The sequence below is a fragment of the Mycothermus thermophilus genome (genome assembly GCF_041956435.1).
Source record: "Mycothermus thermophilus strain CBS 625.91 unplaced genomic scaffold VTJ04scaffold_2, whole genome shotgun sequence".
In the NCBI taxonomy this organism is placed as follows: Eukaryota; Fungi; Ascomycota; class Sordariomycetes; order Sordariales; family Chaetomiaceae; genus Mycothermus; species Mycothermus thermophilus.
The window spans coordinates 2,066,855-2,091,725 of NW_027191428.1; the positions used below are offsets into that span (position 1 = coordinate 2,066,855).

The following is a 24,871-nucleotide window of genomic DNA, read 5'->3' on the forward strand; positions in this document are numbered from 1 at the left end:
GAATGCAGACGAAGATGCAGATGCAGACGCAGACGCAAAAGACACGGCACGGTATTTGCGTCGACCATTGAGCCGGTGTTCCATGGATAATATCGAAATATAACACACATGTATATTTCTGCAAGTATGGATGTATGTACAGGGTGGAAAATCCTACGTTTCCGACGTTCAGTCCAGCGTCGGACATCCATTCTGCCATTTTGCAAGACTGACTTGGTTTGTCGCTGTTGTCACCGCCGCTATCATCATTCCACCATGTTAACACACACACATACACACACATCACCCTCTTTGTCCTTATGGTATAGATTGCCTAAGTATCTATTTAGAGTTCATGGTGCTGAGCAGCAGCCTTGAGATGAACAACTCCTCCATGAACAAATCAGACAACAACAACCAAAGTTGAACAAGATGAATATTACACATATAAATAATAACAAGTCCGCAGTAAGGTAATCACAACACAATTTCAGCCACCCAAACCCTCAAACGCTCATCCGTTCCGTGCATCTATATTCCAAGAAACACAAGAAACCTCCCTACCTACAAGTCCAAGCCCAAGTCCAAGTCCGAGTCCAGGTCAAGCTCCGCCTCCACCAACCAGCCCATGCAAGAAGCGAACAAACACAAAACCCGCCCAGACAGTACAGAATAGAGCAACCAGGAGCTGACCCAAACCCAACTCGAAACCTGGAACCCCAAAAGACACAAAATTTCTAGGCAAGAAAACACTCAAACCTCCTCATCACTCTCCTCCCCCAACAACTCCCCCTCATCATCATCCACAACCGCGTACTCCCCCCTTCCCCTGGCAAAACTATCCCTCGTCGTAAACCTTCTACCGCTTCCACCAAGCCTCGTCCACCTGCCCCTCGACGATCCGCCGCCAAACACCCCTTCCGCCGCGCCCTTCACGCTCCTCCACACCGCGTCCGCCACCACCGGCAGCGCCATGCCCACCGCCACCACCGCGCTGAGCACAATCACGGGGTACTTGACCCAGGGGCGCTCCGTCTCAAACACGGCGCCGCCCTGCTCGCCGAGGCGGATCTGTCCAAACTTGCCGCTCCAGTTGCGCCAGACGTACCAGCCCGCCAGCCCGGCGAGGGTGAAGGGGATGGTGACTGCGAAGAAGAGCGCCGCGCCCGACACGCCGTGGCGGCGCTCAAACTCGTCTTCGCGGCCCGGGCACGGGTGTGGGGTGGACTGCTTGTCGAACTGGCGGCCGCCGACGCACGTGGTGAGCGGGATGCGGCGGTAGCCCGTCGGTTCGTAGTACTCGATGGCGTCCGGGTTCTGCTTGCACCACTCCGCCGGGTCCTTGGGCGAGAGCCCGGGGACGAGGGAGCATTGTCCGAAAGGGTCGAGTTCAAAGTTGTAGTCGCTAGAAACAAAAAAAGTCAGTCAGCGTTGCTGAGCAAAGGACGATTCAGGACAGGAAAAGAAAACCCACCATTCATAATCCTCCCTCGTGCAGCTGCAGTCCTCCTTCCCATACAACGGCTGCAGCTTGAGATCGTTATAACACTTCCTATCCTTCTTCTTGCGCAGGTACTGCGAGACGTGGCCAAACAGACACCCGTCAGGCTGGAGCGGGTGCTTGGGCGACCACAGGTAATAATCCGACTTGTCCGGATTCTCCGGATCGTGCTTGCAAACGCGATCGCTGAAACCAGAGAAATCCAAGTTCAGCGTAAACGCCTCTCCCTTGCCATTCTTCCCCCAGAGCAAAAAGTTGCGCGACCCGCCAGCACGCATGGTGGTCAGATCCCAGAGCTCTACCTCCTCCTCCGCAAACTCATGCTCCTTCCACGTCTCCCCGCCATCCAGTGAGTAAGTGATCGTCTTTGTCTTCTTGGTCCCCGCGGTCGCGGTCTGCGCAAGCACAATGATGCCGCCCTGGTCGCCAATGGCCCAGGTCCAGCGGCCCTTGCGCACGCGTCTCCACGTGATGCCGGCGTCGGTGGTCAGGAAGGTGTCGGCGTCCTTGATGGGGCCCAGCGAGTCGCCGACGTTGCCCCAGGCGAGCATGACGCCGACGGCGCTGCGCGACGAGTACGTCTTGCCGTGGTCGCGGCGCTCCGTGTAGCCGTGCACATGCAGCGCGCACTTCTCGTCACCGCGCGACGACTGGCACGGGAACTTGCCGAACTCGTCGTTGGGCGGCGTCGGCAGGTACGCCCACTGCGCGCCGTCGTTGTGGGTGATCTTGGTCTGGAGCTTCTTGGGTGCGCCCGCCTTGTCGTTGGGGTTGGCCACGACGTTGATGAGCGCCACGCCCTCGAGGCCGAGCATCTTCTCAAAGTCGACGTAGAAATCATCGTTGCAGTTGACGTTCCTCGCGCTGACCACGTACGAGGTGCCGTTGGAGTTGCTCTTGAGGATGGTGCCGAAACGACGACCCTCGGTCATCTCCGTGGCGACAAACAAGTTGACGGCGTGCGTCGAGCTGTCGAGAACCGTGTACGCGTGCTGGTGCGGCACCTCGAAGCCGTACGGGAACTTAGCCTCGGCGAAAACGGTCCCGTCGAGACTCGCGCTGGCCTGGAGCGTCTTCTTCTCGGGGTTTTCGGTCGCGACGACGATGAACTCGGCCATGGTGGCAAAGTCCTTGACGTTGCGGCCGCGCACCTCCTCGTTGTCAAACCAGTCGTTGGTCGACACCAGCACGTACGGGTTCTTCTCGGACGGCTTGCTCTCCTTCTCGGGCCGGAGGCACAAAATCTGCTCCTCCTTGCGGTCGGGGTACTTGTAGGCCTTGGAGCCCGTGAACTCGCAGTGCGCGGCGTAGCGAGCGGCAGTCTGCCAGTGGTCGCCGCCATCCTTGGAGAAGGACGCCACCAGGTAGCATTCATCCCCGTCGCACTTGCGACCCGTCCAGATCAACCAGTGCTTCTTGTCCGGATGGAAAGCGAGCGGAAAAGCGTCGGGGGTAGGCTCGTGGGGCGCCTTGAAGCTGTGGAACGTCTTGCCGCGGTCGGCGCTGTAAAAGACCTTGGTGCCGGCCGTAATGAAGAACACCATGTCCTTGAAGTAGTAATGCGGGATAATCGCGACAATCTTCTCGCCGTCGAGCTCGTCAGGGGAGTCCCAAGTCTTGCCATGGTCGTGAGTGATGTAGATGGGCCCGAGCTCGTTACCCTTGCGGCCGCGCATAATGATGGTCTCGCCCTCGGAAGAGCTCGACTCGCCCCTCTCGAGGTAGTGCTTCTCCCAGGCGTCCCAACCACCCTTGAACACCTTCTCCTTCTGCTCGATCTTGTCCGTGGCTGGAGTCGAAGGCTTGCTGGGGCCACCAGGGCTGCCGATGATCTCGGAGCACTTGCGCTCAACCTCACCATACTTGGCATCCATCTCCTTGGTCGGCTTGCACGTGTTTCCAGAGATCTTGCGATAGCCCGAGGTGCCCTTGAAGGTGTCGTCCGGCTTGGCATTCTTGCAGGCGCCATCAGGCGGAATGATGGGGCCCTTGGCGACGCACTTCCCGTCATCATCGCGAGCAAAGTTGAAGTCGCACTCGTAATCCTTATCGGTGCAGTCGCAGTCGACCGTCTTGGCCACAGGGTGCTTGAACTCCTGCTTGATGAAGCATTCGGCCTTCTTCTTGCGGCGCGGGAAGCTCTGGGTGTGGCCCATCAAGCACGTCGGCTTACCGTCCTTGTCGACGCGGGCGAACCACTCCTCCATGTCGTCGTCCTTGCAGGTCCTCTCGTGGAGGCCGTCAAAGTCGATCGAGATGACGGCCCACGAGTCCTTCTTTGTCTTGCCAGTGAGCAGGAACTTGAGGCTGGCTGACTGCTGAGTCGTGGTGAGAACGAAGGGACGGATCTTGATGTCGTCGGGTAGCTTGGCCTTCTTCCAGGTGAGGCCGTGGTCGAGCGAGTAGTTGATCTCGTCGATGTCCGCCTTCTTGGAGTCGCGCACTGCGACGAGGATCGAGCCCTGGTCGCCAAACTCGTACTTATGAGGCCCCTCGAGAGCCTTGGTCCATGTCTTGCCAGCATCATCCGAAACATAGAGGTTCCCGTCCTCCCAGTAGTCCTTCAAATAATCACCGGCGTTCCCGACAGCCATGAGCAGGCCCGGAGCGGGACTGGAATATACTTTGCCGACGTTGTTCAGCTCCGTGACGGAGTGGAGGTGGATGCGCTTGCCGTCAGCCGTGATGGCCTCAAACGTGCGGCCGTCGTCAAAGGTGATCTCAGAAACGACCTTCTTCTTGGCGTTGCTCTTGGTGGCCACCTCCTCCCAGTTATCAACCTTATTGACCAGGAAAATCCCCTGGATCCCCGTGACCTTTTCAAAGTCGACGTGGCCGTCCTGGTTGCGGTTGGTATGGGGGACGTTCTCGGTGAAGTAGGTGCCGTTCGAGTTGCTGGTGAACATGATGCCCATCGGGTTGGAGGGACGAGAGGTCATGACGTCGATCTGGATGCTGTAGTTTGTGCTTTCGAGGACGGTGTAGGCCTCCTGCAGGACGCGGTGGTCGTGGCCCTCGTGGGACGCGGGGAAGATGGCGCGGTGCCACTTCTTGGTATCCTGGGTCACGAAGAGCGCCATCTCATCCGTGTTGAGCGAGGTGGTGGCGACGAGGATGAACTTCTTGACAATGGCCAGGTTGACAACGCCCTGGACGGGCTTGTTCGTGTCAAGGTCCGGCTCGAACTCCTGCCTGTCCTTGCTCTCAGACGTGCTCTTGAAGAAGTTGTCCGAGATGACGAGGCGCTGGTCCTGCTTGAACGGCGAGAAGTTGTCGCGGGCGATGCAGAGCACGCGGTTCTTGTCAAGGTCTTCGTCGCCGGTGGTGAAGAGGTCGGAGCCCTTGGCCCACCAGCAGCCATCCGTGTTCTGGCGCAGTTCTTTCGTGTTCTTGAAGTTGTCGGTGGTGTACAGCGCTACCTCCTCGCAGAGAAGGCCCTCGCAAGCCATGGCGTTGAAGATGATGCGGTCCGGGTCGCCGGCGTGGAACTGGAGGATATCTCCGCGAAACATGCTCATCAGGCTCGGGGTCTTGAACTCCTCCCACGTCTTTCCCCGGTCGGTAGTACGATAGTGTGTAAGGCCCTCGGTCAGAATGTACGCGCGCTTCGGGTCGAACTCGTGCATGTACAGCATGAATGCTTTGCCCTCGGGAACATCATCGACGCGCTCCCACTTGACGCCGTGGTCCTCGGAGCGGTAGACATTGTTCTCCTCAATGTCCTGGAACATGACCACGTCCGAGTCGTCAAAGTAGTTGAGGTTGCGCGGGGCATTGTCGAACTTTGTCAGGTGCATGGTGGGCTCGTCATTTTTGGCGGCGAGAGGCGTGGCCCAGAGGGCTGCCGACAGCACGAGGGCCGCCGTCGCCCGCAGAGCTCCCCTGACCCTCATGGTACGCGGGGGTGAGGCGAGTCGATCATCAATCCGCTCAAGGTGGAGGGGATGGAGGGGCCGTTGGAGGTTCGAGGGGAGAGAGGGATAAGCAGCGCAGACGGGACGAGCACAAGACACAAGCCACAACCACCGTCGGGAGGGGCTTGTTCAGGGTGGGCTCGATAGTATCCTCGTTACTGCGCCTTCGACGCCGGCGTCGTCAAGGGGGAGGAAGGATGTTCTTGAGATTCGATCAGCGTCCAAGCAAGCTGCGTCTGTCTGTGTTGGCGTCCAGCAGCTAAGCCAGGCCGTGGGATTGATGGGGTTTCGAACTCGGCAAGGAGCGGCAATTGTTGACTCTTTACCGAAAGGGAATTCGAACTTGAAAAGCCAAAGAATCCAGAAAAACAACAAGAATTCCTTCCTTCTTTCCTTCCACGAGAGAGGGCTGGCCTGGCCCTAATCTCCATCAGAAAGCTGGAAGCTGCTGCCGTGTCTTATCCGGGGGCGGCGCTGCCTGCCTCGATCGCTGGCGACGCGGCCATCTCGGCCAATCAGGATGATTCCGAGCATCAGCCTGGTGGGGCGCACTGGGGCCTGATGGAGCTGAACTGCCTGACGTGATGCGCAAGCAGAGCACGGGCCACAGGTCGAATCTGGAGGGGATTCTGGGGGAGGCAGTCAACTTGATGTCAGAAAAGCCGGGCCAACTCAATGCCGATCCAGAGCTAACGAGACACATCTGTGTCAACTGCCAGGAACCTTCAAGATATTATTACAATTTATTTATGACAGCAACCGAGACAACCATGAGCTAGTCTGAGAAAGACAATCATCAGATATTATGGAAATCCCCTTTAGTCTCACAACTATCCACAAGAACTCAAACATGTCACTCAGACACATCCAGAACGCCTTCTTGAACAGCAAGGAAACGATAGAGACAGATGCAGACAGAGACGATACAAACAAAAAAGAAAATCGATCCAGGCCGGCAATGACTACCCAGAGAGCCTTCCACAAACACCCGTGGAGCTCCTCCCCCTAGGACAGGTTCATCCTCCTACATATATACATATACAAGAGACATATATATCCAAACCCCCGTCCTAGGCAGAGTGAACCCCTTGAACCAAAAGGAGCTCAACCTCCCTGGAGCAGCCGCCGCCGACCCAAACATGGTATAAACATTGACGTGCTTAAACATTACCCCCATATAACCCTATAGACACACTGCCGTCCGGTCCACGGAGCTTGGGGATGTGTATGTACTGGACATGCCGCCGCGGACCGGGGACAGCCTGCCATGACCGAAGCCAAAGAAAACAAAACCGCCACCAACCAGCCGACAGGTCCTTTACGAACGGTTCTTGAAGACAATGGTGGCCGTGTTGCCGGGTTGCAAGCCAACCTGCAAATGATGTTAGCACATGAAAATCCATTCATTTGAGGACGAGAAAAACGTACCGTGCAACCATCGGGACCAACGGCATAGACGTTGTTGCGGAGGTAGCACTCGCCGCTGACGTTGCCCTCAATCTCGATATCGAAGTCGAGCAGAGCGGTGGTGGTCGGCTTGTTGGGGAAGATAGAAATGTAGGTGATGCCCGACTCGCTGCGGCCGACACCAATGTTGACAGGGGCCCAGTTGCCGACCTTGTGGCCGTGCTTGGAGCTCTCCCAGATGCAAGCCTCCTCGACGGGCACGCCCATGGGGTTGACATAGTACTGGGCGGTGGTCGGCATGCCCTTCCAGCGGTAGTAGGTGTTGGAGTCGGGGTTGGTGAGCGGGTAGGTGCCGCCGGGCTGGGTGTCGACGGGGATGGACATGCGCTCATCACCAGGGTAGTCGGTGCGGCAGACAGCGGCGTTGGTGCTGAGCTCGTTGCGCACAAAGACGCCGCCGACGCCGGGCTCGCACAGCTTCTTGTGCGACGGGCGCGTCAGCTCCAGGAAGCCGTTCTCATTGCAGTACAGACCGCCGACCGACTGGCCCGTGGCGCCCTGCTCCTCAGGCCACTGAGTCTTCTGGTAGCCCGGAGGGCAGGCGTACGAGCAGAAGTCTCCCGGCCTGCAGCCGCCCGAGACGGCCTGGGAGAAGTGGTCGAACGAGTGGCCCTTGCGCCAGCCGCCCATCTGCTGGATGGTCGTCCAGCCGCCGATGCCCAGCCACGGGATCTCGACCGGGCCGTACTCGGTCGGGAGCTTGTCGCACTTGACCTTGCCGCTGGGGAAATCGGCATCCAGGCCCTTGGGGCCCTCCTCGGGAGCGGGCGGCTTGGGAGGCTCCTCCTTCTTCGGCTCAGGAGTAGGGGAGGGCTTCGGCTTCGGCTTCTCCTCGGCGCTGGTGCTGCTCTCGACCTCGAAGAACTGACCACCGTGCTCGGCGTTGTCGATGACCGTCGAAACGGACGGCGGGGGAGCCGTGAACGTGGGGCTGGTCGATCCGACGACGACGAAAAGGCCATCCTTGATGCCCTTCTCGGCATCCTTGCCGTCGATCTTCTTGCCGTCGGGCGTAACGTACACGATCTCCGTCGGGCCCTCAACCACCTCGGTCACGACGACGGTGCTGCGCTTCTCGACCTGGGACTTGGCGGCGTGCTTCTTGGCGTGGAAGTGGAAGTGATTGTGACTGTGGCCGTGAGGCTGGGCGGCGACGCCGGCAACGAGGGCCGCGGCCACGGCAGTCTTGAGGATGCCCTTCATCTTGATGCTGAGTTGTTGTTGTTGTTGTCTGTAGTTGTATGTTGCTGTAACCCGAAACGAGTGGAACGGCTGTCAGCGAAACCTGAAGCCAGGGGCTGCGTCGTCTCGTCTTCGTCGTCTGGCGTTAGTTCCAAAGGAATGTGGTAGAGAGCTCAAAAAGAAACTCTCTGTTGGATGGAATCGCAATAGTCGTCGCTGTAAAGAGCGCGCGACGGTAGGTATGGACGTTGCAAAAGAGCGACCAGACGGTTCAAGAGAGAGATGAACCGAAAGGAGAAACAGACGGGAGTTAGGGTAGATGAATGAGAGAAAGGCGGCAGAGTGCGGGCGGGAGGCCAAGAACACAGGGAAAAGGAGCGAAATGAGCACCGGGCCAGGGTGTTTAGCCCAGACTGCGCCAAGGACAGGGCAGTTGACCAGGACGACGAGCTTGGCGAGATTGCGTCTCTTGGGCGGGGGCCGCTTCCACACACCGTCGCGGCGAATGGGGTGCTGGCGGCTGCTGCAGGTACCGCCGTGCCGTGGACAAAAGGGGCAGGGATGGCATTTCGTGGATGTCGTCAACAGCTGTCCGCGAAATCAGGTGAATTCTATCCCTCTCGCGATCTGGAACATCAATATCCATCACGAGCCTTGGAGACGAGCCAAATGCCGCCCTTTGGAAACCCAAGAGTGACCTTCTCCTGAATCCTTCAACTCCCTTGATCAAGGCGATTCACACTGTCCCCCCGAACGACATGCCGAAAAGAGAAGCCGTGAGCTCAGGGATCAATCCAGGACGTGGTGCCCAACGAGTGGCGCCAAGTGTGGCTAATCCGTGGGATGGCCGGACTTGAGCAAGCGACCACATGCAGAGCTCGCAGCGCAAGACTGAGGACAGGCAGGACTGGCGGTTTCTGGCGTTTAGTCCAAGTGTGTTGGCACGGCGCAATCTCTCGCCGTAATATGACGTCCAAATTAACGTTATGGAGGAGGACAGACGACACCGAGGTGAGCATGTTCCGTGTCTCCCGACGGAGCATTAACGGTACCACCATTGTTCTGTTTCTGGAATGAAACACGGCACTCCCGCTGTTGCACAACTTCGACGCGCAGACACCGGGGGAAAATGGGGGAAAATGGAATGGACGGGATGTCCTGCACCCGTGTCTGCCTCGCCGAACACAGCACAACTCGTGCTCGAACGGGCCGTCGGCCACCTGCCGCTCTTCTCAGTTTCCGCTCTGACTCGGACAACCCCTGGGTCTTGGGGTTTCTGTTCCTGACTAGTCCTGATTAGGACTAGCGCCGCAGGGATGCGCAACGTATGCTCGGCAACCGTTTTCTTTGGGCACTGACAACTGCCAACGCAAGGCACAAGTGAACCAACCGCCAAACGGACAATTCCATTGCTGTTTCGTCATCGAGCCACGACAGCCTTACCTTACCCTCTCGTCATCAACGGGCTTACGAGAGAACAAGCTCAAACTTCACCGTACCACAAGCGGGTGGTGAAACTGATGAGCGTCATCTGCCAAAGGCCCTGATGCGACTTTTGTTGGTGGCCTCGGTCCGGGATATGCCACACACGCCCTGATTCCAAGCATGGTGCTCCCTGGTGCCGCAGTGGCATCACCTATGGATGACTTTCGGCAGATAGCTTCTGTCACGACGGCTTTCCACCACGGTGTCCTGCTACTGAAACAATGGGGGCTGTCCACGGCCATTGCCACACCTCGGCTTGAGAAGCGTTAGTTATGGTGTTGGCACATGGTCTCGGGCGCGGGGAAAGCGTACAAAGTAGGCATGTGCGGAACGATACTATGACTGTGACCTATGTAGTGTCAAAGTAGGGCTTCTCTCACCATGATTATGCCCCTTGCATGAATATACCTCCATAGGTTCCCGGACTCAACAGTATCGGATGGAATGTAGTTGTCCTCTAGACAACATGTCGCTGGGAGGGATAGGCTTCACCAGGAGCTTCAGCCAGTACGATGTTTACACCAAGAAACGTAGTTTGAAGGTGATGATGTCCAAACCAGGGTGAGCAGAAACACTACAGACTACGAATACAGTGAGGATGCCGCGTTCCAAGCCTCATCAACATGGGACTGGCCTTTTGGACGCTGTACGTATTGCTCTTCCCTTAGGATTTGCTGACCACCTCTTGCATACGCCACGAGGTCAGTAGCACCAGTCTCCCAAGAACATCAGCCTCCGTACCTGTTCTTGTACGAAACATCTCCTGTCTGACCGATGTGAGGCAACAAGTGGCAGGGATGATCTCGACTTCTTCAAGAGGGAGAGGCAGTGGATAGACACCGCCAGCCAAGCTCCTTCATGCCACCCGCCCCCAACAGGGCTTGCCCTTGAAGAACACGGCAGGAGCCAACTACGCTGTGATACCTTAAAAGCGCGGCTGTGAACAGTCCACATGCTCCTTCTGTACGCGATACAAACTGTAGCAGCAATTGGTACTCGGATACTTCCACACAGAACAGCATGTCTGGTGAGAATCGTCCATGTCGACAACTCAGCTCACAGAAAGAAAGAAAAGGGGGAAACGTCATGCCTTCATTGGGACTATGGGCCAAATTATGGATAACCTCGTTGCGGCTGACTACGGCTTCTGGAGTGCCCACCCCTTGGGTACGGAGAGGTATAATGAGAGGACATGCCCGAAGAACGCAACAACTCAATCCACGGACCATTAATCCTCAGTCCTCACGGAGACTAGTTCATTTCCGGAGATCCTCATTGCGGCTGACTACTTTCGAGGACTATTTGAACAGCTCGAAGTATTATTGGGGTTATGTTGCTGAAGTCCAATCCCAGCCTTCGTGTGATGTGAGCACCGCCCACCTGGGATATTACATATTATGTACATACATGACCGGGCCGATGGATTGTGTGGCTGTACACTGTCGTCGCTGTATGTAGACTTATATATAGAAGCTCGCGCGGCTGAAGGATATTATGTCTCCGTGGAAGGATGTTCTTGAAGTGAGTCGGTAATTGTGATGAATTGTCTTCAATCCTTAACCAGCTGTCCTGCTGGCTTTTCCTAGGATGAGAGGTTCCTTTCATACTGTGGTGTTTTGGAAAGCTGTTCATTCTCACTAGTCTGGTCTTCTCTGAGCCGGAGGACGCAACAATCGTGGCTTGAACTAGCTATAGGATCTTCATGATGTCGACTTAGGAGTGGGCAATATGCATCATGAATGCCACGAAGGCTCCAGGGCCCGTCTGGTGTACTACAGGTTGCCAGCCAACAACATCCTTTGCCGTTCCGTTACATCTGTAGGATCCGCTGGGTGTGTTGGAACGTCTGGATAATTCATGAGCACAGCCAACCGTTTCACAAAGTGCTGTCGGCGAACGGGATCACATCGCTGCGATGAGGACGGAATCCAACTCTCACCAGAAGGAGCCCTAAAGCGTTTACTGATCCTCGAAGGTGTGAAGCAGACGAGTGGCGTGGTGGCCGTGAGTTTTGCCCAGGCTGTCCTCATTTGTGTTCGGAACGACGGGATGATGATGAATGAAAGGCATGGCTGCTGAGGCTGGAATCTTGTGCTTCGCCAAGTTCTTGGTGTGTCAGCCATCGGGGTGGTGCTCATCTCCCCATCTCCGACAGGACAGGATCCAAGGGTCGAGAGGTCATCAAACCATGGAGGTTCTGATGTCAAACCAAGGAGCGGACGGGAGACTCTGGGCATGACTGGCTAGCAGACGGTCCTCCTCTTCTTCCATCTTCTTCTCTTTCGAGACACCGAAACAGACCAACTAGTTAGTAAACCAGACACCACTGCGAACCTGAAGTGAGCAACCAATCTCCCTTGCGCGAGGCATCTTCGACTTGGCGCTGGCAGGCTGCGTATAGACGCGCTGGTGGACTGTCTGGAGGCAGCTGAACGGTATTCGTCCCAGCCTCATTCGCTGGGATCTGTGACGTGGAGGCCGCGAGGCCGCACCCAAGATCCCGGGCCGCGGGGTCTCGGCGCGTCCTGCGGCGGCGATCTTGCGTTTTTCAAGCCACCAGAGCGAGGCTTTACAAAAACAAACCGGGTTGCAGGTCGGGAGTGAGCGGGGGGCTTTTATGCGGAAGATTGGGAGGAGGGAAAACGGGTTTGTCGCTGTGGAAGCCATTCCCGGTTGAGATTCCAGAGAAATCCACCATGGTGAGGGGCCTTCTTTCTGCTCTGTTGCTTCAAGGACCCGTCCTGTGCCACACCCTCCTCCTCTTCTCTTCGCATCCCTTGTGGCAATGTGTGGCAACGGGTTGTTGTCCGGAAGGATCGGCACACATGCTCTCTCCATCTGCTGCAACACCAGGCTGATGTTTTTTTCATTTGTCCGAGTCGCATCATGGAGGTGCAACCACTCCTCAACCTCAGAGCCCAATGGCGCATCAAGACCTCAGCACAGCCACTCGTCTTGGCGTGGTGTGGTGATGCCTGGCCCAGTAAGCAGCAGCCAAGGTTAAACCGCGAACGGCAAAGGGAAGCGGTGGCTTGACCGCCAAACCCGGTTAGCGTGGCAAGTCTGAGTGAGGCTGGGCCGACGAAACACGAAGCTGTGGAATCGTTCCAGCCAATGAGCTCAGCCAGAGTGGGTCGTCGTGGACGGGAGAGGAGGCTTGACTGGGCGGCCCTTCCGCCTCAGGTTGGCTGCTGAGGTGGGCCCATTTCTTTCCCCGCTGGCGCCGCCTCCTTCCTCTTCCTGCGGCTGCGAGTTGCTGCATTCTTGGAAAAAAACAACTGAGCCACATCAGCCATCAGCAGCCTTCTTTCTCACCGACCAGCAAGTGAACACAACAACAACATCCTTCGAAACTGCACCTCACTCTCGGGCTGCGTCCATCGACTTCGATTGCAGCAAAACATCCCGCAGCCGCCGGTTGTTGACGGTTTGCCTATAGTGATTTTCAATTAACCTGACGTCTCCGTTTCTCTTCCTTTTTCCAGCCGATCCAGCAATCCCGCGTCTTGTCCGAGCTGACATCCCGTCCCTCTTGCTCGCTTGCCGGAGCTCTCGCCACGATCTCCAGCCACACACTCCCGACCCGGCAACAACAAGTTGACCTTCACAACAACACGCAACACCGCAACCACCCGTCAGCACACATTTGGCCCAGCGATGCTCACACCGCTGAGGTGATGCTGTAGGCGCAGAATAATTCCCATAGTTATCCGGTGCTTGTCCAATTCCACCTGCCAGCCGTGTCATCATCGTCAATCGAAACCTCGAGCCTTGCCCGTTGCCCGCCATGACCTCACAACGGGGACCCACTGCGACGGAAGCTCCGCGCGTGCCGTCAACGTCGACCGTACCTCAAACCACCGCCTCTTTCGATGCCGACGGCGAGCTCGCCCGCCTTAGGACGCTGAAACGGCCACGAGAGTCAACCCCGACCTCGTCCGAATCTCCCATGTCGGCCGGCGACATCTCGCCGTCCAAAATTGCCCGCCTCGTTGGCTACGCGCGGCAGTCGCATGGGTCTGCGGCGGAGGAGGAACAGCACGGAACCGAGGAAGAAGAGGACGACGAAGAAGAGGATCGCCGGCGGTTGGCGCAGCTAGAACAGAGCGACGACCAGCCGCCGTCAGCCGAAGACGGCCGGCCACACGCTGCGCCTCCGGACACGGAGGATCCAGGAATCGTAGCGGCAGTCGCCGCGGCAAGAGCTCTCAGTAATGTGACTATCCCCAACAACCAACACGTTAGCGGTGGCGATTCGCACGGGATGAGCCCGCAAAGCGGAACCGGCGGGACCAGCCTTGCCGACGGAGAGGGACACGTTGTCGATAGCCCGACGCCCATGGACGTCGACCAGCGCAACGATGGCATGTATGCGCCGCAGCCGGATGCGCCGATGGACGACAAGGGCGGGCCGTCGCTCACGTACCCCGGGGCCATGCCTACGCCAGGCCAGATTCCTCGGACGGTGAGCATGCCAGTCACGGGCTCGCAGACGCCGTCGTCGCCCGGGTCCGGGACCAAGAAGCACAAATGCCCGTACTGCGATACCGAGTTTACGAGGCACCACAACCTCAAGAGCCACTTGCTCACGCACAGCCAGGAGAAGCCGTACGTGTGCAATTCGTGCCAGATGCGCTTCCGCCGGCTCCACGACCTGAAGCGGCACAGCAAGCTCCACACGGGCGAGAAACCGCACGTGTGTCCGAGCTGCGACCGCAAGTTTGCGCGGGGCGACGCCCTGGCGCGACACAGTAAGGGAGCCGGCGGTTGCGCGGGGAGGCGGCAGACTATGAACTCGTTTAGCATGAAGGACAGCTACGACGGGCTGCCGGCCGGCGACAGCTCGGTGCTTTCCGGGGAGCTGTACGAGGGGAGCACCGGCAGCGGCGGGGCAGAGCTGACCGAGGAGGAGAGGCGGCGTCTCAACATGCCGAGCATCAAGACGCAGCACGTGACGGGGGCGGAGGGCTACGGGGCCGGCCATGCGGGCACGTACCCGCCGGCGGGAGCTCGTCCGGGAGGTTTGTACCCTCCTAACGCGGGAGACCGCGGGACGTCGAGCAGCGGAACGTCGCCCACGGTGGCGCCCAGCGGTCATACCCCGCAAACGAGCGTCTCGTCGATTCCGCTGAACGCGGCCAGCTCCACCATGTACTCGCAGAGCGGCGGCATGACGGAGAGCCCCAAGGCGTTGAGCCCCGCGGCCAACGCGACCCGCACGGCGGCTCACGATCAGCAGCAGCAGCAACATCCGCTGCTGCCTCTGGCTGCGCATGGTAAGCCGTCGTCATCGTCCTCCTCCGCTGCTTCTACATCCTTGCCATCCCGACGCCGTGCCACTAACCGATCACCTTTACCAGGCGCTGCCAATAACAATAACGCATCCCCACACCAAGACACTGGGCGCGCGGATAGCGGTGGAAATAACAACAATGCAGGATCTGGGCTCGACCCGGCGGTGTGGACTTACTTCCAGCATCTCGACGGGGCGGTCAAGCGGCTCGCAAGCCAGGTCGAGGCCGGGGCGCGCGACAAGGCGCAGTTGGTGGAGAAGATCAACGCGCACGAGGCGCACATCGCGGCGCTAACGGCCGAGGTGACGGCGCTGAAGCAGCAGCTTGCGGCGGCGACGGTAGCAGGGTCGCCGGCCCCGAGTGGGCAGGATCACCAGCAACAGCAGCAACAACAGCAGCAGCAGAATGTGAATGCAAATGGGCACGAACAGGACCAGGAGCAGCAGCCACAGCAGCCACAGCAGCCGCAACAGCAGCAGCAGCAGCAGGTGCAGGCGCAGTTGGAGAGTGAGGTGACAGGGGAGATTGCCGCTTGAGCCGTTAAGCATACACTAGCAACGAATGGAAGTTTGGAAGGGGAGGTATAGATGTTTTATTCTATTAACGCGTGGGAAGGTGAGCGGGTGTTTTTCTTTAGGGTTTTTTATTTGACAATGTTTTATCTAGGGATCAGTCTTTTGCCTTTTCTTGGTCCTCTGCTCCGTTGTGTCGAGTCAACACTGACAGGCAGACGGATGAACGGAGGATGTTGTTTTTCGTTGTATTTTTGCTCAGCTCTGTCTGTCTTGCCTAGAAACGATGGGGAGTGGGCGGGCGTCGGCTAGTATTTACTTGCTATGAAGGACGGGAAAAACATGGAGGAAAAGAGGGGAGGGACTGGTTTCCTCAGCATGAGGAGGGGAATATTTTATACTATGATGAGCAAAAAGGGATGGGTTTGTTTGCAAGTCTGTCTCATACCTAGGAAGGTACTTGATGTTGAGGGATAGGTAGGTGTGGAGATGGATGGGTTGTTTTAGTTACTATTGCGTATCATATAGGGAGAGTGAGGTAGTTGAAGTAGATGTGGTTGGAGATGTCGTACCCAGGTTTACTTGTCGTTCAAGCCTGGCTGTTTGTCATGGGGAAGTGAGGGAGTTGCTTCGCTTGCCGTTTGTCTGTCGAGATGTTGACTTGGTTGAATCTGTCCGTCCCTTTCAACGCATTCAGGAGCCGCTAATCTCCGTAAACTCAAAGTAATCTCAAGCATCACATGACCAACCCACGCTGTAAGCCTTAACAATTATCCTCCACGTCCGAATCACGCCTCATCTTGTCTTAAGACAGGTGGTTAACAGGCGATGCCACTCCCGACTCAAGTGGCTGTGGCAAGGAGGTCAGCAGCTCGAGTGGCTTGGCGCCTGGGCAGGGGACGGGAGCTGGCTGTCCCACGCGACCCGGCTGGGTGGACCTACCCAATTCCAGCGGATGAAAGGACCCGGCAGGGGCTGCTGCTGCTCCACTGTCAACGTCATGACAACTGCCCAGGCCACTGACACGGCGGGTTGCCTCGGGTCGTCGGGTGGTACCTGAGTATGAACTGGACCTGAACTTATTACACATTCATCTCATCCCTTCCTTTCATCACCTAGTTATCTCGGGAAAGAACTCACACACGCGACAGCGACGACTGCGACGGCGGCGGCGCGGCTTTTTCGGGGTGGACTGGACTGGACTGACCGGTTCAGGTCGTTGCTTGCCACGAAACCCTCGGGCAACGAGAGGGGAAGTCTGGTATTACCTGTCAGACTGGGATAGTCAAGGTTTAAGATCTGCTATCCGTAAGGTCCATTGTTTGGATCATCCGAACTCCCCCCTTCCTCCGTCTGAAGTCAGGGACGGGGTTTGGTCAGGGATCTCAGACATCTCGTCATATCATCAATCGCCATCGGAGGAGATAGCAGGTCGCGTTGCACCACTTACGAGTAGCGGCAGCAACTTCCCATCAGCAGCTCTTCCGTCTATCAGGTCTGTCATGGTGCCATCGAAAGCGGGATGACATACATGCAAGTGTCGGCGTCGCTTTCTTCTCCAACCTACCTATCCTTACAGCAACAGTCGTGTTATCTGAGCTCAGAGTTGGAAGGCCCACAAGAGTTGAAGGTTCAGGGTTGATCGGAGGGTGACCGACCTTGCCTGGGCTTGAGATAAGGTTTGAGGTGTACGTGCGGCAACACTGAGCTTGGAGTCGATCAATTCGTCATTGACAACCATCTTCGGCGTCTGTCCCTTCCTCTGCTGTTGGACGACAAGTCTCAAACACATATCGCGACTGGCGACTGGACGTGCACAACAGCCCGGCTCGGGTACGCATTCCAGGCACTTACTTACTTGAGCTGTGCTCCTCGAAGCTCCTTGGAGGTGCCTACTTTAGAACACAAACTTCATCAAGGTGAGCTACCACTGACTGGTCTTCTTTTTTCGTGTCTCCTTTCTTTTGTTACCCTCCTGTCCTTTGAACTGTCGACGATAGCAACACAAACGGCCTGGAATCCCTCTCCCTCGACATGGCCGGCAAAAACAGATCGATGCGCAGAAGGGCTGCCCAGGCACGCAAGTCATGCGCCGCCCTGGCTGGAGATCACGCCCAGCTGCAGCAGAAACAGCAGCAGAAACAGGAGCATCCCCAGTCACCTCCCAAGCCCGTACAACATCTTGACGACAAGAAATCTGTCACGTTCGCACCCGCAGTCCAGATGGTTGACATAGAAATAGACAATATCACAGCTCCCCTGGTCAACGGCAACGAGCCGCCGAAGGAGGAGGAAATGGACTCCGTTCCCGGGTACGCCCGTGTCAACGGCACCAGCACGCCCACCTCTGCCTCAGGCGACACCCAATTTGACCGGCTCTCGGTCGGCCAGATCCCCGATGTGGCCGAGTCCACGGGCGATGTTGCCGAAAAGGAGGCCGACGAGCTTTCGGTCGCCGGCGCCTACGAGCCGGACTCTGTCGGCTACCATCTCCGCCACCGCTATCAGAGCCATTACCATCACACCCCAGAGCTTCCCAACGGAATCCCCAGCAGCGAGCTCCACAAGATGAGGTTCCTGAACCTTCCCCGCGACCCCCGCCTCGCCGACTACCCGCCTCTCGACAACGAGGCCGGCAGGCTGCACGAAGCCCGAGAGCGGCAGCGCGCACGCGCCCATAGTATCGGCGGAATAAGCTTCGCCCCGTGGAACATACCCTTCCGGCGCCGCCTGCAGATCTTTGTTGTCATGATTCACTGCCTGAGCATCGCCATCGGCGTGTCGGTCTTCTTCTGGTTCTGCGCCATCCCCCTCTTCTGGCCGCTGGTCATCCCCTACCTGATCCACATCCTCACCTCCAAGGCCGCCACCGACGGCACCCTGCGCAGCCGCTCCGAGCGCTTCCGCCGCTGGAGGATCTGGAATTACTTTGCTGACTACTTCCCCATCCGCCTGCACAAGACGCACGACCTGGCCCCGACCCGGAAGTACATCTTTGGCTACCACCCGCACGGCATCATCTCGCACGGCGCCTTCGCCGCCTTCGCCACCGAGGCCCTGGGGTTCTCGACAAAGTTCCCGGGCATCACAAACAGCCTGCTCACCCTCGACTCCAACTTCCGCATCCCGGTGTATCGCGACTACATCCTGGCGCTGGGCATCCAGTCGGTCTCGCGCGAGAGCATCGTCAACCTGCTGACGAAAGGCGGGCTCAACGGCGAGGGGATGGGCCGCGCGGTGACCATCGTTATCGGTGGGGCTCGCGAGTCGCTCGAGGCGCAACCGGGCACGATGCGCCTGATCCTGGCGCAGCGGAGGGGGTTTGTCAAGTTGGCCCTGCGCACGGGAGCGGATCTGGTGCCGGTCCTCGCCTTTGGGGAGAATGACATTTACGACCAGGTCAGCCCGAGGCGGCATCCGAGTTTGCACCGGCTGCAGATGTGGATCTTGAAGACGCTCAAGTTTACGCTGCCGTTTTTGCACGGGAGGGGGCTGTTTAATTATGACGTCGGCTTGATGCCGTACCGGCGGCCGGTGAACGTGGTGGTGGGACGGCCGATCCCGGTCAGGCAGGTCAGGGGTGACGAGCATATTGATGATGCTGAAGTGGAGAGGTTGCATGCGGAGTACGTGGCGGAGTTGGTGCATATCTGGGAGAGGTACAAGGATGTGTTTGTGCCGAAGCGGAGGGAGGAGTTGAGGTTGTTGGATTGGTGAGGTTGGATGGTTCTACAGGACATGGAGTGTGGTGAAAAGGGCGGCGGCGTTGATTGAAGAGGATGGTTCGGTAGAGGAGGAGTAGGGGCGGTGGTGAAAGGGTAGGTGGTAGGCCTGTCTGTCGGTCTGTAGTTGGGACAGTATTGTTTTTGTGTTCTTTTTAGTTCCATTCTGGTTGTAGGTTTAGGGTATGGTATGGCAATGGACTGGATGGTATACGTAAGGTACGGATTTTGGGAGAGCCAGAGCAGAGGGATAGGCAAACGAGCCCTGGAGGCAAAGGGGTTGTAGGTTGGTATTTTATATCCGGTTCTCAAACTCTGGTTGTATTATGTTTTGTTTCCTGTGAATTCTTGTCTGAAGAGGAAGGTGAGGTTCTTTCCTTGGCTGTATCGGGATGTCTATTAGTAGGTGAGTTTGTTGCTCGTTGATTGTCTATCTGATGCCTACCGGAGTGGGTGATATGAAGAGATGGAGAGCCTATCTGAAGTACCTGGTGTTGTCTGTTTACCTTCCGTCTCTTACAGGTGAACCCATCCATCCATATGCCCTACAACGAGGGACCTTCCCCGGTACATTGGGTCCGATGGCGGAAGATGAATAACCCCCTGAATCAGGCTGGAGTCAACAATACTTGTTTCCTGTTTGGGGATCTTCAGTGTTTCTTGACAACCTTGGAATCTGCCTTCTTATATGTTGGCTAACACGGAGCGCCGGCTGAAACCCCTGATTCTTGGGATATAAGAGTGGACGAGGAACGAAAGAGGACAAGAGTAAAAGGGGAGTGACGACAAACATGAGAACTGTAGCATCTAGGTGCTTGGTGCTGACACTGGTCATGGTAGTAGATTGAGTGTCTTGCGTGGAAATGAGATACCCACTGACATCTTTGGCATGTATGTCTTTCCCTCACAGGCGAAGAAGCTTTGGCGAGTGGTGTCTCAAACACGAACCCCAAACGCTCAGTACCAGCTCGCACTCAAGAACCGAGGACTGGCTGGATGATAGTTACAGGCCCGAGTCCGCTCGCCCTGTGGAGAGGCCCCAAGGTTGGGGGCCGATGTGGTCGTATAACAACAACTAGAACAATCACAACAGTTACAAATCCATGGAAGATCAATTCACCTTAGAGGCCTACTTTCTTTCTCGTTTGGCGGATCCTGCACAACTATCCATCGCAAATCGCAGACTGCGCAGAGACCGGGACGGGCAGACGAAGCAACCAACCAAGCAAGCCGGAGTACAATCCAGGAGAAACACTGATACGACTACTCCATCGTGGGACAGCAGGGGCAGCAGCTGCCCGACAACCATCTACAATGTCCACGGAGGTAGGCGAAGGCGGATAATCCAGGAGACATAGAACTCCGAGTTGGCTGGGCTGGCGCGAAGGGATCCAACCAGATGGTTTAAACGCTTGTAACGGAGAGGGATGGAGCGAGGGAGGGTGGATCGTTGAGCTGGGACGACGAGGTAGTTAGAGATGGAGAGGCTGGTTGGTAGACATACGCTGTAACAGGCGGGCTATAGGCATGCAAGTGATACATAACCTTGGTTATTCAATCGTCAAGTGTAGTTCCTTTCTTATCCTATCAGGACTCAGGACAGGGCTGTTAACGGCGTCGCCGAGCTTACATCTAGGTACTTGATAGTCATGACTTTCTTTGGGTTTCTCAGAGGTTGTTGTACGACGAGAAAGAGGACGCCAACTCAGGCATCCATCCATCCATCCATCCATTCGTCTATTCATCAGGCCGGCAAACTGCCTGAATAGAGGAGATGAATCCCTAGGTTGCCAACCTGTCCCGTACCGTACCGTCTGTGCCGCGGTTCGACGTGTTGGTTGTGTTCGCAGCAACGGCGGCGTGGCGGTGTGGTTGGTGTAGCATCCGAGCCGTGGCACAGTTCCGGCTTGGGTGGTTGAGCAAGCGGCAGAGGATATCTACCATTTACATAGTCTGTTCTCTTCCTCTTTGTAGTATATAAAGTAAATCTACATATACGAAACTTCGTCTTGTGGTGTCGATTGGTAAGGCACACACATCAGGCCATCACACAAGGGATCTGAGTTCTCCAATTCCCTACATCACCGCTAGCAGTCCTTACATGTGCAGTTTGCCCATCCACCAAGGAACAAATAAGTCTGTGCTGTCATGACATCCGGAGGAAGAGGCCGGGCTCAAACCTCCTCTCGGTCCCCTCCCTGCACCGCCGTCGGAGGCCGTGCGGAGGGCCCGTTCGTCCTTCCATAGCCCGGACCAAGATATCTACACCACCACCACTACTGGAGAGGTTTGCTCAAGCACAGTACATACGTCTGTCCAACCCGGAGTGTGTTGCTGCCGCGGATGGAGGAGGGCGACAACCCTTCCCAACCCATCCAAAAGCACCACTGTACACGACAGCAAAAGGCACAGAAGTCCGTGGCTCGCCCGAAGAGCAAAGTACCATCGTCCTGGGAGTACATTCATCGAACACTCCCACCCTCCCGCAGACATATCCATTCTTGTGCGTAACTGCTTCATACTGTTCTTGCATGGGCACACACACAAACGCACAAACACCTCGATGTAGTATGGATGGTGTATATGTTCCGGGTGGGCGGACTCCCAAGTCATAGAACCCCCCATGCGTCCGAGCCAGTGAGATGGGATCTGATCTATGGAGTATGCTTGAGAGACAGAAAGATTACGTACACGGATGCGTTAGTCTGACCTCCTAGTGTCACGCGTCGCCGCCGGAGTGGTGCGGCCATGGCGGCGGGGTTTGAGATGCTTGTGTCTAAGTGCGGGGAAATGGGAGGATGGATGGATGGGAGTGCGGTGTTGAGGCTCGGACGTACGGCAGGTATACTTGGGCAAACTCCGACTAATACAGCAACGAGACATGTGTAACAGACTCTCTTTTTGGCATTCGACAGCGTTGATATGGCGGGTGGTACAGTACATAGCGGGGATGTGAAGTGAATGCCACCTGGAGAGTATGGTAGGTACTCACATCAACTTCTACCTCGGGCTCAGAGGAATCCTGCCACACCACACCACAAGAGCAAGATAGGAAACGAGAGAAGTTTACCACAACCTGTAAATGCTTGGGACAGACCGTGCCACGCAACATAGAGCCAGTCCATCCATAGCCCAGGCCACTCCCGTTGGACGGGACGAGTGTTGCAATGCGGCCCGTCAGCACAGACACAGAACACAGACCTTGGCTACCGTAGGTACATATATTTTCCAAGACGTGCAGAAGACAAGACCGACGTTTGCCGCCCAATCCTATCTTTGGGAGCTCAGATGGACGGACGGACAGAAACGCACAAATCGTCAAAGGAAAAAAAATGATGCTCACAACTGCCGGATGATCAGCCCGGGGTTCTTACATCAAGTGCCGACGGCGAGAGCCCAGGCACTCAGCCCGTGCTTCGTCGTCTGTATCAGCAACCGTGCGGCACAGGAAAAGAAGAAGACTTATAGAAATGCGAGGTAGCAGTGCAGGCTGATGTGGGACGGCCGGCATCATCAATTTACTCCAGTTGTTCCCTGGGTATCACCGCACCAAGAGAGATGAAGAGTGAGCCTCGCTGCAACATGCTTTCTTACCCGCCTGACCTATCGAGGGAGATAGTGTACTCCATAGAGAGAAGCAAGCAAGCAACCAGGCAAGCAAACAACAGGAAAAACCATCGCCGTCAGCATGTAGCCGGGCACTCTGTTGGTTCCAGCCTCGATCCAATTGCTCCCTCCTCCCTAGGAAAGCATTTGACCTCCTCGTCGTTAACTCTGATCCATATGGAGCACACACCAACCGATGAGTACTGTAGCGTCTGCAACCCTGCGTCAGGCTGACTCTCTGACTGCATGCATCTGATGCATCCCGTCCATCCGGGCACAAGCCATTCACCCACACACAACCCACAAACCGCCTGGCCTACCTACGGTACGAACATACGTACCTCTGTCGTTCTGATTCTGTAGTGTAAGTGAGGGGAAATCCCCAACATGGTTCGACAGCACGGACCAACGGCAGCAGAACACCGCTTCCACCCCATACCTAGGTATGTATGTATGTACATACACTAGCGACGGTAGGGTATGCATACCGACGTCGGCACATACGTTTGCCTCCTTTCCGCCAAAAGAAAGGCCCTGTACAAAACCACCCAGTCGGAGCCGGGGCTTGAACTTTTGCCATGCATCATCGCGTCGCGTCGCGAATGGGGACCCAATGGGAATGGGACGAGCGGGCATCCAGTTCTTTGCATGCGCAAAAGAAAAGGCGGAGAAAAAAAGCAAACCTGCGGCGTGCCTGGTGTGTGCCTGCGTCTTTTCGCCTCGCATGTGCAGGACACTAAGTACGTATGTACATACATAGGAAGTTACAGCAGCCTATGGACCTATGCCTTGGGATGCAAGATATGCTGCAGGGCTGGCTTCGCTTGAGTCTCCCCCGAGCCTCCAGATGTATCTAGTAGCATGTAAGCACATACACGCAGGGAGAGGTAGGCTTGGTGGACAGAGGGAGGATGCGGGAGTCTCATGTGCTGGTTGGTAGGCTAGGTACGGAGTATGCATTCTTGCGCCTTTTTCCCCATCAAGGCGATCAAGGCTGTTTCATATCTCCAGTACCACCGAAGCAGGTATTCCGTATTGAGTTGTCTTGAGTCCTCGGTGATCAAAGACTTCTCGGACAACTCCGAGTTGAGCTATTATTCTTCAGCAATTCGCGCCTCCCTTTCAGCTATTGACGAGCAACTGCATGTGCACGCATCCGTGGCGTACACTTATTGTGAGGAGCTGGGGATGTGTGTTCCGTAGTATATTGGCAATAGCTGAGAGAGCTGGGACGTTGACTACTCCCAAAGAGACAAGTTGAGAAGCTGAATGTATGTATTGGGGTACTTCCGTCAGATCAATACATCTCTCTCCTACGTTTTGTGTCTGCGTGAGAGTACAGAGTACAAGGGATGCTCATCTTATCTGACGAGTCTCTCCGCCCCAAACCCACGTGGACGTGGAAATCCGATGAGTTTCATGAAAAGTCAAGACGAGGTTCCCAGGTCATAACTGTCTACGGAGTATCCCACCGTCAGTCATTCCACCTGCGACAAGTTTGACCAGTTTTCAAATCTGACGAATCCGACCGGGCGGATTGCGCAAAAGGGCACGTTCCCTGCCCCTCCATTGCTTGTACCTAACTCTTTGTCAATCAATTCCTTGCTTGTGCCAGTTTCATCAACCCTCAGTCAATCACTCAGGCACGTTGTGCAGATTGGTCCGACAACGGAGAGAGTGACAGACAGAGACATGGAGGCAAGAAAGAAAAGGATTCGCGGTGACAGACACAACCGTTTTCTCTCATTCGCCACCAGTCACCGACCGACGAAGAAACATGTGCAGCGCCCTGTGTCGCGCTATGGACGCCACAATTGGCATCGGTGGTGTTTGACTTTGACCGCCGCAGAAAAAGATGTTAACTCTGTTCCGCGGGGCGGGAGGGCCGCAAGTGGGCAGGTAGCCCACACACACGGTATCATCCGCGGGGGGCAGGGAGTGGGAGGCCGAGATACCGTATCGAGTTATCGGATTTGTGTCAGCAGAAAAAAGCATTTGTATCTTGCCAGTTTGTTCCACGTATCTTGCAGGTTACATACTAGTTACTCATACCTACATACTTAGTACAGAGACAGAGAGGTCAGTGGAGGTTATCGATTACGTAGGTTCAAACCGTCGGCGGTGTCCACCGTGCAAGCCGAGTCAATATGCAAACCTCCCTGAGCGAGAGTGATGACGCAGCTGCGTCCGACACATCCGGAAACCAGAA

The 24,871-nt window shown here is 56.4% G+C and overlaps 5 protein-coding genes across 5 annotated transcripts; 3 read left to right on the top strand and 2 right to left on the bottom strand.

Moving 5' to 3' along the window:
- Window positions 1-732: 732 nt before the first annotated feature.
- VTJ04DRAFT_2906 (uncharacterized protein) lies at window positions 733-5,373 on the bottom strand (the record flags this gene model as incomplete). The annotated part of the gene is made up of 2 exons (XM_069360747.1): window positions 733-1,384; window positions 1,454-5,373. 2 exons carry the CDS (start codon window positions 5,371-5,373, stop codon window positions 733-735), a joined length of 4,572 nt encoding a protein of 1,523 aa, XP_069221427.1.
- Window positions 5,374-6,199: 826 nt separating this feature from the next.
- On the top strand, window positions 6,200-6,542 carry VTJ04DRAFT_2907 (uncharacterized protein; the record flags this gene model as incomplete). The annotated part of the gene is made up of 2 exons (XM_069360748.1): window positions 6,200-6,246; window positions 6,365-6,542. The coding sequence occupies 2 exons, from the start codon at window positions 6,200-6,202 to the stop codon at window positions 6,540-6,542; spliced, it is 225 nt and encodes a 74-aa protein (XP_069221428.1).
- Window positions 6,543-6,712: 170 nt separating this feature from the next.
- Window positions 6,713-8,064, bottom strand: VTJ04DRAFT_2908 (uncharacterized protein; the record flags this gene model as incomplete). The annotated part of the gene is made up of 2 exons (XM_069360749.1): window positions 6,713-6,766; window positions 6,823-8,064. 2 exons carry the CDS (start codon window positions 8,062-8,064, stop codon window positions 6,713-6,715), a joined length of 1,296 nt encoding a protein of 431 aa, XP_069221429.1.
- Window positions 8,065-13,315: 5,251 nt separating this feature from the next.
- Window positions 13,316-15,358, top strand: VTJ04DRAFT_2909 (uncharacterized protein; the record flags this gene model as incomplete). Its single annotated transcript, XM_069360750.1, has 2 exons — window positions 13,316-14,804; window positions 14,889-15,358. The coding sequence occupies 2 exons, from the start codon at window positions 13,316-13,318 to the stop codon at window positions 15,356-15,358; spliced, it is 1,959 nt and encodes a 652-aa protein (XP_069221430.1).
- A 2,010-nt stretch (window positions 15,359-17,368) lies between these two features.
- VTJ04DRAFT_2910 (uncharacterized protein) lies at window positions 17,369-19,051 on the top strand (the record flags this gene model as incomplete). The annotated part of the gene is made up of 1 exon (XM_069360752.1): window positions 17,369-19,051. One exon carries the CDS (start codon window positions 17,369-17,371, stop codon window positions 19,049-19,051), a length of 1,683 nt encoding a protein of 560 aa, XP_069221431.1.
- Window positions 19,052-24,871: the final 5,820 nt, after the last annotated feature.